At 37.9% G+C, this 20,951-nt stretch overlaps 1 protein-coding gene across 1 annotated transcript in view; it reads right to left on the bottom strand.

The window, feature by feature from the left end:
* Window positions 1-490: 490 nt before the first annotated feature.
* LOC102063985 (sodium channel protein type 5 subunit alpha-like) overlaps window positions 491-20,951 on the bottom strand; it is a 35,677-nt gene continuing 15,216 nt past the window's right edge. The window contains exons 12-27 of the mRNA XM_074547243.1: window positions 20,390-20,516; window positions 18,361-18,599; window positions 17,830-18,030; window positions 16,720-17,073; window positions 14,590-15,027; window positions 13,566-13,712; window positions 12,337-12,457; window positions 10,701-10,855; window positions 9,872-10,045; window positions 9,538-9,645; window positions 7,816-8,094; window positions 7,216-7,269; window positions 6,189-6,330; window positions 5,519-5,619; window positions 4,831-5,101; window positions 491-3,451 (exon numbers count right to left, since the gene is read on the bottom strand). Coding sequence (XP_074403344.1) covers window positions 2,253-3,451; window positions 4,831-5,101; window positions 5,519-5,619; window positions 6,189-6,330; window positions 7,216-7,269; window positions 7,816-8,094; window positions 9,538-9,645; window positions 9,872-10,045; window positions 10,701-10,855; window positions 12,337-12,457; window positions 13,566-13,712; window positions 14,590-15,027; window positions 16,720-17,073; window positions 17,830-18,030; window positions 18,361-18,599; window positions 20,390-20,516 — 4,110 coding nt within the window. The 3' untranslated portion in view covers window positions 491-2,252. The remainder of the gene's footprint in view (window positions 3,452-4,830; window positions 5,102-5,518; window positions 5,620-6,188; window positions 6,331-7,215; window positions 7,270-7,815; window positions 8,095-9,537; window positions 9,646-9,871; window positions 10,046-10,700; window positions 10,856-12,336; window positions 12,458-13,565; window positions 13,713-14,589; window positions 15,028-16,719; window positions 17,074-17,829; window positions 18,031-18,360; window positions 18,600-20,389; window positions 20,517-20,951) is intronic.

Here is a 20,951-nt window from a genome sequence, read left to right as displayed (position 1 = left end):
CCATGAGAATGATGCATGTGGCTCATTACTGTTCCTCACAATGCATCCTGCACATCTCGGGAAGCTGACACTGAACAGGCTGGAGCTGGGAAACACCATCCCACCAGTGCCATGTAGCCAGGTCCTCAGCTGGGGTGGTTCATATGCTGTGAAAGTGGTTAAAAATAATTTTAGCCAAATGAATCCATTTATTTTCATTAATTCTTTTATAGTTGTTAGATTTATTTTTTATTTGAAAGAATAGAGCCTCTGGGTTCTAAAGGCACAGAGCTGTTGACTTTTCTGGTATAACACAGATTCACTGTGCATCTACATTAAAATCTGAGGGAGTATTAGTCAAAACTAATTAAAGGTGCTACCATTTCAGGAACGGCTAGGGAGAAGTTAAGGGAGTACCACAGATGAAACTAGAAATTACTATAAATATTATTTATTTGCATCAGTCTTCAGACAATATTAACTAAAAACAAAGTCTTGTTATTAGGTGTAATTTACCATCCATAGTAAAAGAGAAATTCTGTCCAAAAAGCTCACAATCTGAAGAGATGGAAAAGACAGGAGAAGAAAGCAACATAAAACACAAGAATATAACCACTACCAGGGAGAAGAGGCATTGAAGAGAGAAGAAAACTTGCTGCAGGTTGCAAACAAGCGCACAGCAGGTCCCACTCAATCACAGGGTTCTTTTCTGGCTGAAATTAGTATGGAGGGAAAAGCTCACCTGAACCTTGCCAGAGGCTGCCAAACCCAACAGTGATCACAGAGCTGCAACCTTGCAACTAAGAAAGCATCTTAAAGATGTTAGTGTACATAAGAAATTAAAATGTCAGGTGTACTTTGTGACTACACCTAGTATGTGACAAAGGGGAACACAATGGTCCTTAGACAGCAAAGTCCAACAGCTAGATCTACAAAGTAAATGTACACAGGACAAATGGGTAAGTAGTGTTTGGGCATGTGTTTTTCTGAGAAGTATAAGGACATGAAGATAAAGGACTTCATAAGGAAAATGTGGTGAGATGAGAAACCACAAGAGCCCATCTGCACATGTAGCTCTATGAGAAGTAGAATTTTAGAATTTGTATTACATCCTCAGGTTTATATTAACCCCAGACCCAAGTATTTCAACCCAGATTTCCTAATTACCTACATTACTCATAATTTGGTTTCTCCTAACCTTTGCAGGAGAGAGAAGGCTGGTTCTCCCACCAGAAAAACACATGGAGGAGGGAGAAAGGCTCCTACCTCCAAAGAGACACATCCATGGCCATGGATGATGTTCATCACCACGACCAAGGACACCTCTGATGGGTCCCATGTGGAGCTCCCTGGCCTTGGTTTCTGGTGTTTAAGGGAGTTGCTGAAGTGATATTACCAATTTCCAGCCAGGGTTATTTGTATTTCTCTTCTCTGCCACATTGTCAAGAATGAACCTGAACACAAAACTCAACTGTTAGGAGAATTCTGAGGAAAGTATGCAATTAACACAAATTTTTATGGACTGATTGATGGTAAGCTGCCTTCACCTCACTGCCAGAGGAAACTGGGTTAAAAAAAATAATCCTCACAGGCAAAACATAAACAACGTTTTTCTCTGCTCAGTATGACTTCTGTAAGACTAAGAGTTGTATTTATTATTTCCCTTAACTTCAGTAACATAACTATGATAACGTACATGCCATGGTTTATTCTGTAAATCGATCATATGGGAAGTCCACTACACTGTGGAATATCTGTGGATCATGCAGGGTCTGTGTTTGTGGCACATCTGTCCCCAAACATAAAAAAAAGATTTAAAAAATCATCAGCAATTTGCTAAACAGGTTTATAATGATAATAGCAATTAGGAATGGAATAAATTTTAGCTCCTTTTCATTCCTCAATTTATACTCATATTGACATTCATTTTCAGTTCTCCAGTAGATCCACTGGTGCTTGGACTTTTCTCTGCTTCCTGTACAGGGGAAATATCAGCTGAGGTTGCCTGTCACTGCTGTGAACATGTCACAGCACCCAGGTGCTGTGGGACATACTTTGCAGTGAGATGCCATCGATCAAACAGATCCAAAACCTTTCTCTGAATAGGAAAATATTGAAGAAAACTGAACACACCAGAGCCAAAGGCCACGATTCTCAGCTGCCATAATCAACAGGCCTGGTTTCATAGGGAGGCTGCCTCTGCTGCCATGCATTTATAATATCATCATCTGTGAAAATTTAAAAATATTCTTAACAGCTTTGTCACCAATTAACTACTTAAAGTCTGGAGATTGTTGATTGCCCATTATTTCTCCATTCTCCACCACGAGATTGCCACTACTCTCTCTTGTGACACTGTCATACGACGGAGGGATGGACACTGAGGACGACGTTTCAGACCTGTTAGGACCCCTACCATAATTCGCACGCAGCATAGAGGCAATGAGTCCTTCTTTTTCTGGAGCATCATCTCCCAGAGTGTCAGAGCTGCCAGTTCTGTGCTGGTACAGGTAGGAAGCCTGTTTGAGGGAGCGCTGGAGCAGGTGGCTCCTGTAGGCACGCTGGATCACCGTGGCCGACGCTTCCTCTTGCCTGTGGCTGAGCGTAGTGCATATTGGCTCATAGGATTGTTTTGATGGATTGGCAGCCATGAATTTCTCCTCCATATGTACTTTCAGAGTATCCAGCTCTCCAGAATCTCCCAACACCCTCTTGGTGAAAGCAAACAAGATATCCAAGCAGTGTATCTTGTCCCCACTGACCACAGGCAGGTCCATTGCTGTGAGTTCAACTTTGTTTGGTTTTGGTACACGCAAGGGCTTGGGCAGAGCATCTGCAAAGTCTGAAAGTGCAGAGAAAGTTATGAACTGAGTTACCTCAGGATCAAACTTCTCCCAGATTTCATAAAAGATATCAAAGTCATCTTCCCCTAAAGGCTCTGCACTTTCCTCAGTGGCAGCATTGAAGTTCTCCATAATAACGGCTATGTACATGTTTACAACAATGAGAAATGATATAATGATGTAACTTACAAAATAAATAATACCTATGGCAGGTTTACCACATTCACCCACTTCTTCCTTTATGGTTGGATCACAATACGGTGGCCCAGTGTTTAAAATGGGGCTGAGAAGACCATCCCAGCCAGCTGACGTGGTGATTTGGAAGAGACAGAGCATGCTGTTAGCAAAGGTTTGGAAGTTGAACATGTCATCAATGCCACCTTCCATCTTCACATAGCCAAAGTTAGCCATGCCAAAAATGGCATAAATGAACATGACCAGGAACAGCAAGAGGCCAATGTTGAACAGAGCAGGAAGGGACATCATTAAGGCAAACAGGAGAGTTCGAATTCCTTTGGCTCCCCGGATGAGTCGCAGGATCCGGCCAATCCGGGCCAAGCGTATGACTCTGAAGAGTGTGGGTGGTAAGAAATGTTCAAACGCTTTGCCAATGTTGGAAAGCAGTAAGGCTGAAAGGAGAAGATAACAACTCATTAGAATATAATATTTTTCCTTAACTTGTAAAGAGGCTGGAATGATAATATATTCACAGCTCAAAAATATCTGATGTGTGTTTGCTAAGCCCCACCAGAATAACTTTTAGGAGAAGCTGAATTGAAATAACAGTTGTTGAAATCAGCAATTATGAGCTACATTCTTCAGCCATCAGAGAATAGTCCCCGTTGCACAGAAGATGACAAGAAACTTTCTGTGCACAACTTCAAATATCTGTATCAGTTGACACTTGATGACTGATGGTTTTCTTTGACTCTGGTTGCATGAATACTTCAGCAGATTCAAGTTACCTTCTACATTTGTCGTCAAATACTGACACTACAAAGCTAAACTAAGAAAACAAGATATAATGCAATGTCAAAGTAATTTAAACATAGGCATGATATGAAGAAGCAAACAGAGTGATGAACACAGATGTGCATGGCACTCTAGAATGGCTTTTGGTTTATTCACGGACAGAGCTACACATGGATGTTATTTTTTCTTTGTTTGAATGAAATAAATGACACCTAATAATATTAGAAGAGGCTTGTCTTTTCTAAGTGCAGCTGTTTAGGATATTTTTTTCTGTATTTACAATCCAGAAACTTAATTTCTCAAGGAAGAGCCATAGTCTTACTGGACTCTTACTTACCCTAGACACGAGTCATAGTAAAGAACTGAAATATTCTTCTTGCCCTAAATGCCTCTTACTAGGGCAGTACTAGCCCTGGGAATAGTTAAACTGGCAAGAAGCTCAAATTTGCAACCGAGCTTTTTATCCCATTCTTCCATTGCAATCTCTGCATGTAAAAACTAATATATTTTTTGTGATCTTTTCTATTGTGTTACAAAGTGAGAACCCTTATTGTCAGTCAGCAATGCCTGAATTCTACAGGCTATAATCTAATTCCAGTCTTCCCACTCTACATATTCTAGTATTCCCATTTTTCTATATATTTCAGTCATCTGTCAAAAACACAGATGACAAAACCCAATAATTGATCTGAGTATTTCTTTGCTGGTACTAAATCTGTGACAATTGAAATTACCATGTAATATGATACTGCTATGATGAGTTATTCATTCTGTATTTCAGATGAGAAAAAAAAAAAAACTAAAGAACCATTATAAAATATATACACACTTTTACTAAAGGAATTGTTTTGAATCTCATTGAATAGTACTTAATATAATCTTGAGAAGGCTTGCTTATTTTTTCCTTAAGACCTTATAGTATTATGACTTACATTTCAATGATTATTTGCAGTTAATAAATTTTAACTATTTTTTTTTCTTTCTAAAAATAATAATAATTTACATAATAAAGATTTTTCAAGACAGTTTTACTTACCAACAAGTGACATAATAACAACAACTAAATCAAATATGTTCCAGGCATTTGAGAAATAGTACTGCCTCAGAGCCAGCAATTTCAGCACACATTCTGCAGTGAAGATGGTAACAAAGAGTATATTGATTTTGCTGAGGACATTTGTCTTTGTTTCACTTTGCTCATACGTTTCCACCATCATTGTGACCATATTGAGGCAGATGAGACCCATGATGACAACATCAAACATCTGGGATGTTACAATGTTGAAAAGGAAGCCTTGGTATCTGTTCTAGAAGGCAAAAAGAATACTTCTGACATCAGTTATGAAAATAAGGAGTACCCATCCATACACGTTTCCAACATTACCACTTTTTATGTCAGAAAGTCACTCAGCTGCGATGAAATTGGAGAAACTGGAGAAAGGCAGAGTATTACAATGACATTAAAAAATCCCTTCCCATCCTGAATTTTTATCACTTCCAAGAATATAAAACCCAATAATATTTATGCAGACAACTTAATACATATTTAATCTGTAAAATAATTCAGTCCACTTGTTGGTGTGGAACTGACTTTAGAGAACTGTGCGAGTATCAATGTAAAGACAATAAGAATATTTTATATGTAATATATAAATATATTGCACTTTCCAGTGAATTAAATTGTATTTTTGGAATGCATTTTCCCAGTGAAGAATTCTGTTTACCAAGGGTCTTGGAATGGGTTTTTGAGGTTTCTTGGATCCCAACTTTTTCATTGCATTGTAGTATTTTTTCTGTTCTTCTGTCATGAAGATATCTTCCCCACCTAAGTATACAAAGAAATGTCACTGTTATCTGGTGAAGAGCAAAACTACTGTACTTAAAATGTCTAAAATTCTGGAAACTGACATTCCTTCCTTTTTCACATTTTGCTGTTACTGGCTCTTATTTCATATCATGTAACTGTGTCCAAAAAATCAGTGGCACAAACCAGCCATTCACGGCGTAGAAGTCTTGGTGTGAAACTGAGCTCACCCAAAAGGCATGCAAACAAAAAACATGGACAGGATGAAACCTTTCCTTGGGCTTCCTGAAAATCCAAATTTTTCTCTGGGCTTTCATGCTGGGCTTGCTGAATATCCAAATCACTCATCAGAGCATCTGTAGCAGACCGCATTCTAAATAATGAGTCTCTGGTCATGTTGAGTTCCCCAAAAGGAGTGAAATTTTAAGAAGCTTTTAAATGTTTGGGGAAGATCTAGGTGTTCAGGTTACAAGGAATAAGAAAGGAGAAAGTTATTTCTTGTAATTTAATTATTAATGCTCTGGTAAATGCCAATAGAAGTTTTAGATTCCGTGTATAGGACCTTGTTCTGTAAAGCACAACCAATACACTTATCTTTTTCTTTTGCTGGTTGAAGTTGTCAATGATTACACCAACAAAGAGGTTCAAGGTGAAAAAAGATCCAAAGATTATGAAGTTCACAAAGTAGAGATACATGTAGAGATTGTACTCCATTTCTGGCTGATCATTTTTCTGCAAGAATGAGAAGCAACTTGAGAAATAACAATACAGCAACATGGGCCCAATTGAGAATAATCTTCATATTGAAGCTCCTCTCAAAAATTGATTCCAGGAGAAACTAAGATTTACGGACTTTCTGCTAATTGTAACAAAAGTGGTATAATTTTAAAATACCAATAGTACATAACACAAAATTTTGTTTGAATATTTTGACATGATTTCCACAAGCATTGCAGAAGCACCATTGCAGTTCCTTCCAATAAGAACAGGAGCTGTAAATTTTTCAGTACATGAAAAATCAAACAAACAATTTAGAAGTCAAATTCCAAGCTCTTGCCATTAAAATTCTTGGCCTAGATATGTTGTTGCTCTTTTTTATCTTCTTAGCAAAAAAATTCTGTGATGGCTATTATTAATAAAAACAAAATTGGGAGAAGAAAAAATAACTTTTCAAATTGAAGAACAAAGGAAAAAAACATTTAAACACACAAAAACTTATCAAAATATGAAAATACTATTATTAGTATTTTCATATTTTATATATTATATTTTCATATATAATATTGCTAGTATTATAATATGAAAATACTTTAAAAATTCTTTTATTCCTTTGAACTCCAGATTAAATTAAGGCATCTTCTCTACATTTCAATTTCTTTCCTTACTAAGTCATATCACTTTGTTCTGTTTAAGTGGGTCGATCTAGAGCTGAAACCCTTTCCCTGTTGCAACAGAGGAGCTTTAGGGTATGATAAGTCATTTGCAGATTAAATGTTTACATCACCTGACAAAAAATCTGGCACTGACAAACAGCAGATGTGGAAGTGCAAAATGAATACTGCATTTGCAGAAAGCAGCAACATTTTCAAAAAATATGGTTTGAATGAAATGACTGACCTCTCGTGAATCTACTGCTGCATACATGATGTCCATCCAACCCTTAAATGTTGCCTGGAATGAGAGATTATGGAAAATGTGTTGAACTTTGACCTTGAAACTCTTCACATAATTTGCAGTATCAGAATGACACTGACTGCAGCAAGAGCCTTTGCTATGTTCACAGGCACAAAGCACCCAGCTCTGGCTGCTGTGAGTGTCATTGGGGAGACAGAACACTATCCTAGGATTCTGGCAGAGCAAACCTTCATCAGCACGGCACTAAAGGCTATGCAACCCTCATGGCTGAATAAACCCACATTTTGACAGAAAAGGTCACTATTTGCCCCAGAATTCCTTCTGAGATGGACTCCAGGATCATGAAACTGCTGGAGGCTGCAAGAGGACTTGCCCACCAGATGTTCCTTTATCACCTGGAAAGTCAGGGCAGGGTCTTATCTGTTCCCCTTTTCCCATTTGTGTGCATGAACTGCCAGCTACAAGGGGGAGCAAGCTGCAGGACATCCCACTCCCTGCATCACCCTCAGAGATGAATTAGGAATTAACAAAAGGTCAAGCCCATCTGACAAGGGCTGGCTACTGAGGACAAGCAGCACTTACCACCTGAAGAAGAGCCAGGTAGCCAGAGCCAACATTATCAAAATTGACTTTAACATTGACCCAGAATATTTCCCCAGTGCCGTTATACATCAAACAGTCTGTTTTGTTTGTGATGTTGACCACAAATTTCAAATTTTCATCTGTCATATTGATACATTTCCCAAACTTCCCAGCAAAGAGGTTCACTCCCATGATGCTGAAGATGAGCCAGAAGATGAGGCAGACAAGCAGAACATTCATGATGGAAGGGATGGCTCCCAGGAGGGCATTGACCACAACCTTGGATGAAAAGGGAGAGGAAAAATATGCTTCAGAAAAATAGATAAGCTCAGGTATCTGTAAGCAGTCACTTAGTCATCTCTGCAAACAGAAACCTGATGTTTCCTATGTAAATAGTCTCAATCACACTGGCCACAGCTGTGAGGGGGACCCTGAACAATATCTTTAGTATCTATTAGGCTTTCAAAGCAATAGTTGATGTTTCTTGGTCTGCTGTGAAGTCTTACCACTACTGAAATGTAAGTCCACCCTTTATTTTTTTCCCCTTGTTTTTGGAATAGGACATGGTCCATTTGACTCTTTGTTTTAGACTTTATTGACATAAAACTTCTGAAGTATTCATCCATGAGCACTTGTGCAGAGGACCATATTCAAGACTGTCAAAAGTAGTTCCTAAAAGGATCAGTAATAATTCTCCACTAGTAATTTGCTTCATTTATTTTTAGTGGATTATGGTTGTGTTTGGGGTTTATAAGCATAAGCCAGGTACATTTCCTGTGCTAGGTGCTGTACAGCCACAGAAAAGTGTCCATGCAGATTTTAAATGTATGCTAAAACATAACAGATGGCTTTGAAAAAATTGGGTAAGGGAATGGTGAGAATATTTCTTTGAGTTTCACAGTGAAGGCAGTGAACTCATCTGTGAGGTAGCAAAGAAAGCTTGATGGACCAGCAGAAAAATTCAAAAGCTTTGTAAAGGGTTTTTGGAGACTGTGCCACGCACATTCTTCATAGCAAACATAAAGTATGACATTATCTGTTTCAATATCAAAATTTACTCCATACATGGAAATTTGGATACATTTTGCCAATTAATTTAATGACATTTCTCTCTGTCTTCACAATGTCAAGACTGCAACCACAGAGTTTTCAGTTTTATTCTTCCTGAATAAAAAATAATATATAAATGTGCTCTTGTGATGGGAAAAGAAAATCTAATGTTCTACAGGAAAACAGTTTTGTTTTCTGAAAGAACTCTATTTGAAACAATAATTTGAGCAAAGTACTTTTTAATAGGCTACAGTTTTTGTAAATCAATCCAGTAAAATCTTTCTTTAAAAAGAAAAATCTTTAAAATTGAAGCGACTCTTTCCTCTGCGTTAGCTTGCTATCAGATTTCAAAAATTATAGTTGTGCTCACAGTTCTTATTCTCTATTTTATTTCTGCCTATCTCAGTAAGACAGGAACACAAGAATGTCTGGGCAGCAATGGAACAAAGTTCCACCTAGGCCGGTTTTAATTTAAACAGCACTTGGATCAATCACTCCAGGAAAGTCTATAAGGAATGCCCAAGTACAGAAGAGCACAACCAAGGGTCTCTTAAAAAATGTAGTTTATAGTTCCTAAGCCGAGCTCAGGGTGAGCATGTGAACTTGAGAAAGACACAGTGATGAGTCACAAACCCGTTATGTGCAGAACCTTTGGTTTGCAATCAGTCTTACCCTCATTCCCTCAAACCGAGACAGTGCTCTCAGGGGTCTCAGAGCTCGCAGAGTCCGGAGAGATTTCATGGGCCCAAAGTTACCGGCAAAGAGGTTTATCAAAGAGATCTGAGTGGGAAGAAAAAGGAAATGCATTAACAACATCCTGTCATCTGTTTCCTTTATTTCCATTAAAAAAAAAAACCCAACCAACAAACAAAACCATGTTTTCGGTGCCTGGACTACAATATCCTGACACCATTGCTACAGGGGTGAAGGTCTGAAATTTACATCAAGAAAATATTGAGGGATTCTGCTGCTAAAGCTGTGTAGAAACAGCAAGGGCAGAACTCACATCTACAATAAGGAAATCCAGCCAGCACCAGGCATTGGTGAAATATTTCTTGAAGCCATAAGCCACCCACTTCAGGAGCATCTCCAGAATGAAGATGAAAGTGAACAGTTTGTCAAGAAATTCCAGTATATCTTTAATTCTTTTTCTCTTATTTATATGGATGTCTTCAAATGCCTGAAATCATAATATATATAGGTAAGTTACAAAAATCAGAAATTAACATTTAAAGTCAAGCAACAGTGAGACCCTTTCATCATTCAGTTTGTTTTAATACACATCTGAACACCATTTGTTACTCAAATCTATGCCATCTGATAAAAGGGTAATTCTCTCTGTGCCTTCTCTTCCTTTTTCTCTATATAAAACAGCCCTGTGGATGCATCCCTCCTGCACAATGAAATCCTGGGAGGACAGGATAAAAATATATACATATTTTTAGAAATTTATATAATAAAATTTATATATTGAAGAGAACTAAGCTTTTTTCCCCCAAGTATTAAGAGTCACTTGTTTGTTTTAATGGTATAAAATCTCCTTAATATTTCACAATTGTGACATAACTTCCTTAGAAAAATCCAGCATACAGCCAGAAGAGAAATAGCTTTTGAGATTCATGTATTCTTAACTTAGCTCATGCTCTCTTATAATTTTTAATAACATCAATAATAGATTTGCAATAGTTAAAATTATCAATGAATGCTATTTGAAGACTCTTCCCTCTTTATGAGTTCAAAAAAATTCCAAATTGTTTGTTGGTAGAAACAACTTCTCTGGGTGCAAATTAAAGCAAAAACCCCTTCATGAATACATGAAACTGCGCTACACCAACCAGGGCTCCACTGCTCAGAAGAATCATGAACACGATAAAGGACTCAAACCAAGAATGTTCCACAATCTGGTAGCAGGTTTTTCTCAGATTCAACCAGGTTTCTCCTCCAAACTTTGCAGCCCTATCCAGGCAACAACGGAAGTACCGAGCACAACCTGAAAGTGAGAGACAGCAATGAGTGCATGGAAGGAAAGCGGGTGAATGTCAAGGCATGGCCAGGAAACTTCTGGGGATAGGACAAAGGCAATGGTCACAGTTACTGTGTCCTTGTTGTTGGTTTTCCCTCTTTTACCAAGAGAAAGAAAATTGGGATACATCTAGTTTAATTTGCCTTGTAGCTCCTATACAGTAGGTAGAGCCCCATTGGACGACTTTTCATTATTTCAATATTGTATTTGCAGGGAGCGCCTCAATGAAGACAGGAATGATGCATCTGACTCCATGTCCTCAGAAGGCAAATTTATTACTTTTTGACACTATATTATATTAAAGAATGCTATACTAAACTATACTAAAGAATACAGAAAAAATACTTACAGAAGGCTAAAGAGATAATGATGAAAACTCCTGACTCTTTCCAGAGTCCCGACACAGCTTGGCCCCAATTGGCCAGAGAGTCAAAACAACTCACACTAGAATCCAATCAGACAATCACCTTTGGATAAACAATCTCTAAGCACATTCCACATAAGCACAACACAGGAGAAGCAAATGAGATAAGAATTGTTTTCCTTTTCTCTGAGGCTTCTCAGCTTCCCAGGAGAAAAATCCTGGGTGAAGGAATTTTTTCAGAGAATGTGAATGCCACATTTCAAGACATTTCTGAGACACTGGACAGGCTCTCACTGACCTGCTGTTGGGGCACACAAAACTTCAAGGCCATGGGAAAAGTCTTGATGTTACAAAAGTCCTTCTCGGTTTCTGCACACTCTTTGAAAAGCAGAGATGAGATGCTGCAACCCCAGCATAGAAAGCCACCAAATTTGTCAGGATTGTTGTGAAAGCCAGCGTTGTTACATATTAGAGTAGGAAGAAATCATAAAAGCACTGAACACATCCTAGAATGACTTGCAAAGCTAGGTGTTGTCTGATGATTCGAAAAGAGTCCTCAGATTATTGGATGATATTTAAGGTCCTTTCCAACCCAAGTCATTCTGTGATTCTCTAATCATCACCCTATAGAAATTCAATTCGTCTTAGCAGCTTCTTTTGCTTATTTCACTCCTTTGTTTGAGATTGCTCATGAAATATTATTTGAGGAATACTTTTACTGCTGCAATGTATTATAAACCGGATGTGCCAGGTGACCATTTCCCCCTGAGACCTGATCCCACACACTTCTCTTATGCCAAACCCCCAGAGTGACTTGGTTGTGTCGAGCTGAGCGAAATGCATTTCACTTCACAATCCTATTTTTCAAAATGGGGTCTATGCCATTGCCCATGTCCCACTCGGAAGAAATTGGTTTTTAGAGGAAAGGGTTTTATTTTTCTGTGTTGACTAGACAGGGACAACTATTTAGCTTTTTTACAGATAACTAAAATTAACTGAAAATAATCTGATCCTATTGGCTCAGCATCACTAGGGAAACAAGTCGAGTTTTCACTCAACTCTAGTGAAACTATGAGAGTCTTACCTTCTGGAAAACATTGTTCTGGAGTCTTGAAGTCTTCATAAAATTCTGGAATCTGTTTTAAAAGATCTTCAGGATTTGTCAGATCCACTGTGCTGACTTCAGAAGAGCTGACACCGTCCAACTACCAAGCACAGTAATATCAGTTATTGATTCTTTCTAATTTGGGTCCAAATTAATAAATTAATCCATGTACAAATAAAACTCAAAATTAAAGTTTTGGTGTGTACTAATATTACAAATATTGTTGGTAATGGAATAAACTTTTTGATTTTAAAATATATAAGCTTAGAAGTGCCAACAGGTGCACTCAAATAGAGGCCTAAGCTCTACCATTACAATATCTATCTACATGAACCAGATGTAATTGCCTAAAATCAGCTGGGACACTGAAGAGCTTTTAAATTGCATATTAGTGAATGCAGTTCTCAAAAGAGGAGAAATTACCTGGGTTAAAACCATGAAATCATGGAAAGATGCCTTCACACAGGAGACCCAGATAAATAAATCAGTTACCATGCCAGGAACTGAGCACCCATGATAATATTTAGGAAGCAGAAATTGGAATCACACCCTGTATTCTTCAGTAGGCTTTTTGCCATCCCATTAAACCAAAAACAATATTATGAGTCAGCAGTTTGCTAGCAATTGCTTACTTTATGCTTTTATTCTTTCACGTTTCCATAATGCTGGTTTTTACTTCTTTGAATGCATTCTACATTCAAAAGTATTTTAAATCACTGTACACTGGTAACAATGATCTTTAATGACACAGAGCAAAACTCATTTCAAGCATTATGTTTCTTGAATCCAAGATACTTAGGACATAGGCAGACTTGATGGAATTTCCCACATGAAAATTTATCTCTCTTGAATTATTCCTTTTTTTTTAATACTCCTTTTTTGTGGAGTCAAAATTTAATTAATGGAAGGTATCAGAGAGTATTTTATAAATTATTCATAATTACTACCAAAGTTACGTCATTTCTACATGCTCTCTTTCCTATACTATATATGTTTGTTTTTTTTCTTTAAAATAAATACCTAGAAAACCTTTGATTTTGCTCACAGAATTCCAGCTCCTGTATTGCCTCTTGTCCTGCCAGACCAGGTACTGCAAGATTAGAGCTGCTTCTGGCACTAAACGTCTCTCTGGTAAATCCCTGAACTGAAATATGCCTGTGTTTGATCAGTATTGGAAAATTAACATCACTGAAAAAAAAAATTGTTACCTCTTTATCTTCTGGTGATGAAAGTTCACTCTTCCTGTCCTTTCCTAGATAAAGCACACTGAAATCTTCAGAGGAAAATCCTGATCCTTTGCTGGAGCTGCCTGAATTTTTTGCTCTGTCTCCCCTTTGCCTCAGGTGATTTTCATCCTGAAATTAAACTGTGGATTAGAGGGGCTTTCTTTTGCCTTTTTAGGGAGCGCACAAATCAGAGGGGAAAAAACAATAAGCTATAAATTTCATTTAAAGTGGGAATTTCCAGAGAAGAGTTATAAGAAAGGATCATTTTGAGTCTCTGATTTTACCTAAGGATAGAACTTTTCCCCAACAGAACAAATGAAGGCATTTTAGTGACCTATTCAAAGCTTAAATGAGAATTCTTACATAGGAATTAAGAGGGAAATTTAATATGGGAAATTGTGATACCAGAATGACAACTGTGATTGAAACAGATCTGAAAAATTCATGGAGCACAAAGAAATAGAGTAAATGTATGATGTAGTTTCAAAAATTTGTCCTTAGTAGAGCCACTCCATACTTAGTCCCATCCACTTCTAATAATTACTAGATATTACACACAGCAAGGAAAAATACAAAGTAAGGATCAGAGCTATCAATTCATATTCTGAATCCATGATAATATTCTGTATGCAGAAGATGTATTTTGGCTCTTTCATGGAAATAATACCAAAACAGTTGACATTATGCATAAATATTTACATTAAAAAATACAAGTTCACCAAGGACTGCCATAATTACCTGTGTGCACCACAGCACGTCAGCTAGAATTCCTGAAAAAATTTTCTTTTAAAACCATGAAAGAATCTTGATTTTAAAAGGCTCCAAGTGATGATTTACCCTTGCTGTAAATATTTTTATTTTTGATTCTAGTTCAGAACTTTATAGTTTTCTGGAAATGGATCAACATCTCCCACCCTGTTCTGCTAGAGACTCTTCTCCCGCCCATCCCTCCCTTCATCTCTCTCCACATTTCTGCTGTTCCAACACAAATGAAGACACCCATTACCTGCTTGCTGCATTCTGTGTCAGTAAATGTGCTCAGTTTATCATCATCTTCAAAACCCTCACTTGTATTCTCTGCCTCAGCAATAGGGACACAAACAAATACGTTGGGGTTCCTAACAAAATCTTCAAGACCTGGGCATTTGTCCCTGTTTTTCTCAATCCATTCATTATTGTAATTCTCCTTACAACTCTTTGGCTCTTCCCTCTTGAACCCCAGTGAGTTCTGTGCAGTCAATTTGATTTTCTTCTTGTGCACTTTCTTTATGTGCCTGAGCTTCCTGCAGCAGGCATCCCACGTCGCGCTCTTGACAAGGTGGAATGCCTTGCGGATGCGAGCGAAGGCGATCCGAAGATTGTTCATCTCTCCATCATCCTCTGTTGTCTGGAGACTGTCAGCACTGAAAGAACTCAGCAGCAGTGCAATGAAAAGGTTGAGAACCTGAAAGCAATTGAAATAATAATTAAAAAAAAAATAAAGTCTGGAGATTAGCATTGGAAAATCTGAATTTTAACTTTGAAGAACACAGATGCTACCAAAGTTCTGTCTCTCCTGAGCAAACCAAGACAAGGTGATAAGGAACTGGCAGCAACTGATCACATTGTGATTGATTAAATCAATATATCTATCTGAAATTTCAATGTTCTCATTCCTCTCTTCTCAAAAAAATGTAATTTAAACTACAGGAGTAAACAGATCTGTGTACCAAATGCATTATTTGGTGAAAGCAGCTTTTCAAAGGTTAAAGCAGTAACATTGACTCATGTCCTGTCAGTTTAGTAATAGTCTCTTGATTCTTCCAATTAGAATTAAATAAGGCCCTTGTGGAGTTACTTCCAAAATTCTGTAAGATCAGATTCAGGCCCAGAAATTTCCTCAAATCTGCCACATTATCACAAAAATCAAAACCAAGAGAAGCTCAAATTTTTCATTTTTAAGGACCTTCATATAAAGGAATTTTTAAACTTCCATTTGTTTTGGGTTTTTTTTTTTTTTGGTTGTTTGCTTTAAAGGGAATGTGAGAATTTAATTTTTTCACTAATATTTTGGTTACTAATGGGATCTGTGTATCTTAATTTTTGTCATGGCAGAACTGGGCAGATAACACCCCTGAGCCATCCAAGGACCACAGGCAGTGGAGAATACCAGCTCTCCAGAGATCAATTCATCTCATCTGTCTTACTTATTGACTTTAGGCTGGAATAAATCTCAGTCCCATATATCTCTCTCTGCTTCCTTGGACCATAAGAAAGCCTGGACAAAAAGTGGAGGCTAAACGCTTCATTGCTTGACAGTTAACATTAAATTGTGATATAAATCTCACTCACAGCATTTCATCACTGACATCAATCCTTGCACTGTGAAACACACAGGACATTAAATACATATTTAGGATTCAGCCACAGAGCAAAGACTTCCCACAAAGGTCTGCCTGGAGTTAAATATGTTCAGAATTCTTTTTACAATTAAAAGCTTGGCATATGGATAAAGGACATGAGGAATAAAATTACCAAAAGAAGATATTTACGATTTGGGCATCAAGAAAGGACAGCTTAGGACCGAGGAAGGCAGGCTGTCCCTTGTGTCCCAGCATAGTGGGTTGAGGCTGTGTAGGTTATGCCATTGCAAGATCTAGCTCTTGGATATAAACGTATCTTGCAATGCCTAAAAATAATCCTGATTTCTGTGGTAGCACTGTAGATTCTGCCATTTGCTGATAAAGCATTCAGTACTTGCATGAGGTCTTAATAAAATAAATAAAATTGATTTAGAGAGGGACTTAAGCACTTGGCCTAATTAATTCAAGCAGGTGAGCCATAAACCTCACTGATTATTTACATCCAAATCCCAAGACAGGGAAGAACTTAGCTGTCTGTGGTGTATTTACTGCAAAGGTGTTTCTTGTCAATTGCCACGTGGAAAGGTCAAGTGGTGCTGTGATCAAAGCTCACAAAATGGGAAAATACAGACAGCGGCCCAAAGGTGAAAGGAAAAAGAGGATTTCACAGACTATAACATACATAAGTAACTTTTCCACCAGTTTTTAGGGAAGCTACCTTTTTTTTTTAGAACAACCATTAACTGCAGTCCACCACAGACAGGATGAAGAGAAGAATACATTGCAAAACTTACCACTAAATTTCCTATCACCATGACCAGCAGAAAGAGAACAAGACACACTGATGGTTCAGCAACCACCATGCAGTCCCACATGGTCTCAATCCATTCTCCACACAGAATTCGGAAAACGACGAGGAATGAATGGAAAAAGTCCATCATGTGCCAGCGTGGCCTGCCGTCTTTGCTTATTTTATTGCAGTTTTTCGCATAACTTTTCCCAAAAAGTTGCACCCCTACTACAGCAAAAATGAAAATGATGATTCCCAGGACGAGGGTCAGATTACTCAGTGCTCCCAGGGAGTTACAAATTATTTTAATTAGAGTGTTTAAAGTTGGCCAGGACTTTGCCAGTTTGAAGACCCTCAGCTGCGTAGCAACATAAAACATAGAGTTAGACATCGGTAGAGATAACTTATCTTTGCACCATGCAAATCCTACAACGACCAACTTACTGATATTCTGAACTATTCCAGCAATGCAACATTTGTGGTACATTAATACTTATAAAAAGTATTTATAGATATTTTTTTCTCTTGGCTGGGCAACACTGCAAACATAAACTAATCATCTCGTAAAAGACCAAACTAACCTGAGACCCTGATAAATGCAGGCAGGTGTCCATGCAATTCTCTTGATGTAGATTATGGTGCTTAATTTACATGTAAAACAAAGGACCAAAAGCTCAGGGACTGCTGCTGTAGCACTTTGAAAAGAGTCTATATTTTGATCAAGGAATTTAAATCAGTCCCTGGTATATGAAGTGGATACCTTAACATAATTTCACATCTCACTTTAAACATTGTTTATTTCTGTTTGTACTCTGACACTTTTCTCCTAATTTCCTGTGCTAGTATTTAATTAGTTGTGTCAGTGTTATAACACATCCATTCTGGAATATTTTTTCCTTTGAATATTTCTCAGTGAATTCAAAAGAAATATACTTTTTAAACTCCGACTCTAATGTCACAAGGAGTTTGAGTGTGTTTCCTAAAGCCAAGTCGAGGAAGTAAAAATAATGAGGATTAAAAAAATTAATAATTTTTTGCCTCCTAACCGCAGAAGTATTCTGTATTAAATTCACAAGATAAAGTTTTATACAACTGAGCATGCATGAAGCATTACCAGTCTGAAGGATCGTAAAACTGACAGGGTTCCTCCTTTTCTCCTTTCTTTCTTGCTTTTGTGTTTGGGGAAACTCAATTCAATTAAACTCAGTGTGACAATGACACTGTCAAAAATATTCCAGGGCTGCTGAAAATAGTAATAGGGATCTAGAGCGATGATTTTTAAGATCATTTCTGCAGTGAAGATTCCTGTAAAAACCTGTGACAAGGAAACAGTAGCATCAGCCTGAAAGTAGCCATGAATTTATCTTATCTCTAGGTCACCTTCCCTCAAATAATATTCATGGACAGGTTAATAAAACCCATGTTTATGAAGTTCTAATGCACTTTTAATTAAAATGGGAGGGTTTTTTTTCTGCCTTCTCAGGGGCACGACAAACTGCATAAAAAATCTGTGAATTGTCTGTATTAGAAACAAAGTTTATTAATGCTGGGTTTGCTAATTTTCAATTTTTACTTTCACTTTTTATGTTTCAAGTGAAAAATTAATTAATTCTATAAAAAGCCACATAGCTGAGAATTTGCTTACCAAGTTTCCTATTTTAAGCATGTATTTAAAAGTAAGTGACATATTATTGTGCTCCAGTGCCATGAACAAAGTGTTCATCACAATGCAAACCGTGATGGTGAGATCAAAGAAAGGATCCTTTATGAAAGCAGCCACTTTTTCCTTGATTCTCAACCAAAATGGGCAACAATCCCAAATTAGATACTTTAAAGCAAAGTTCTTCAGGCGTGGTGGGCATTTCTGCTGAGCTTCTTCACGTTCTAAATGAAAAAGAAAATCCTTCTATCATTATTTATCACTGAGCAAGATGGTGAAATAACAACTTCAAGCATTCAAAAGAACAGAGAAGGAAAAGGAAATGTCTCATCTCTCACAGAGCCTCCCTGAATTTTTTACCATTTATGTGATTCTTACATCAGCTGATAAACATGAAAATAAAAATTCAGAGAAAATGCCAATTTCTTTTGTGAGCACTTCCTTCCAAAGCCTTTGGAAAGGGTTTTCTTTGTTTCTTACTGGTACTACAACCATCTGGCAATGCAGATATTTGTGATGCAGAGCCCTCACCACAGCTTCTCATGCTCCTGCAGGACAACAGAGCATGAGAAGCTCTTCCCACCTTGTCCTCACAGGGTGTCTGGGACAACAACTGTGTCACACCCAACAACTTTTTGTCTCCCTTGACCCTCGAGGCAGCTTAAAGAATCAGTGGTAGACATGGGAATTCTGACTCTGCAAATCCACATTGCCTGAAATTTGGTCTTTGGCCTTTTCTATGGGAAAGGTCACACCCACAATTTCCAGCTGATGCAAGCCGAACAGATCTCCATTTTCCTCAAGCAGAACTTGGGACAGAAGCTGTTTCAATTTTGTCATTTTCATCTTTTTAATCAAATCTAAATCTCATAGCTTTTCTTTCTTCTCCATTAATATTAATTAGCCCTTCAAAATACTTTTGACCCAGCTTAAGCCCTGTGCAAATTCATTGACTGACTGGAACTAGCTTTAAGTACAAGCACAGTAGGAATTACTCAGCTGGTTTTTTCAGAGACCTGGAAGCTTTTCAGAAATAGATGAGCTGGGTCTGACTCATATCCTTTTCTTAATTGGCCCTGTCCTTATTTCTTCTTTCTGTTTCATTTTCATTTCTTCTCCCCCAGGCTCAATACCTACACATCTGCACCCTACACCACTTATTGCAGAGTGATTGCTTTGACTCAATCCTCACTCCAGGTCTAGCTCTTGTCTTCCTCTAGAGCTACAAGTCCTGTTTCACTCCAGCTCACAGCTAAAACTGTGCAACTAAACCCAGATCTTTGATGAATTACACTGCAAGGCAAAGCTTGACAGATGTGTTGCAACCATAATTCTCCCAGGAAAAAAAAAAAATCTTTTAAAACTTTAGAAAAGGGACCTTCCTACCACAGGTACCTCCCCATTCAATCCCATATTTGTGGTCCAAGAATTGGTGGTAGAGTTCCTCAAATAGGCCAAAAGAAAAGTTCCTCATCCTGAATAATTTGGACTGAAATTTTTCAGCAAGATCTGCAACAAAACTATCAGTCATCAAAATGACTGTCACTGATTAACTCCCACCAAAAATTCACTTGGGAAGGTAAATTAAAGGAATAAAATTGTGACACTAAGTATTCAATATGCAAGAATTGTCACAACTAATTTTACTTGCATAATCTTGTTAGTTGTTGAATTCTGTGTGCCTGTGAATCCTCTGAATTCTGCCACTGACAACAGAAATCAGAGGATCAGGAGAAGAAAAGTGTCCCAGTCCTGCAGGTCAGATAATCGCCCATTCTCACTCCAACCGCCTTCACTCTCTGCCCTACAAAAAGGAGCTTTTACAATAGGCAAAGAATGTGTTCCAGTACACAGAGACTGTGTGACACCTTTTTTTTCTAAAAGAAATCCAAATGAACAAGGAAATTCCTAATTACACGCCTACAAATCTCTGCTAACCTTTAAGAACTATGTTTTGTTCTTTCATGGTAGCATTACTTTAGGGTTGAAATAAACTTAATGAGGAACCACTTACCCTCCAAGACACTGGTAATTATGCTGACTACACTTGCTGCCCTTTGTCTCTGAAGAGCCTCATTAAAGTACTCCACTGACAGATGAGGAGGTAAATGCATCATGCTGCTCTCATCACGCACAGCTGGCTGCTCAGAGAAGTAAACAAGATTAGGGAGATACCACAGGAGTGAAATGAGCCAGGATGTGATGATGGGTAACTGTGAGAGTTAATAGGAACAATGACAGGCAGCCAAATAAATGTACTTTTCTACAAGATGTAATAGATGGTGAGATTGAAGGTCCTACTCTCTTGTGGGGCTGCAGTGAATGGATCCTGCAAGCACGTAACACGGGGCAAGCACAGCCTTGGAAATCAGTGTATGAGGGGAAATGGGCCTAGGAATTAATCAAGAAACTAATGGAATAGGAGAGAGGTGAAGGATAAATAGGGGAAATTTGGGAACTTACAGGCAAAGCTGCTGCATGATGCTAAAGGGGCTATGAACAAAAAAAATTAAAAATTCACAGGTATTATTCAAAATCATACCCCTGAGCAGCATTTGGGATGAAAAGGGTGACTT

This window comes from Zonotrichia albicollis, chromosome 1 (assembly GCF_047830755.1).
Source record: "Zonotrichia albicollis isolate bZonAlb1 chromosome 1, bZonAlb1.hap1, whole genome shotgun sequence".
Classification (NCBI taxonomy): Eukaryota; Metazoa; Chordata; class Aves; order Passeriformes; family Passerellidae; genus Zonotrichia; species Zonotrichia albicollis.
This window is presented reverse-complemented; position numbering and strand designations above follow the sequence as displayed.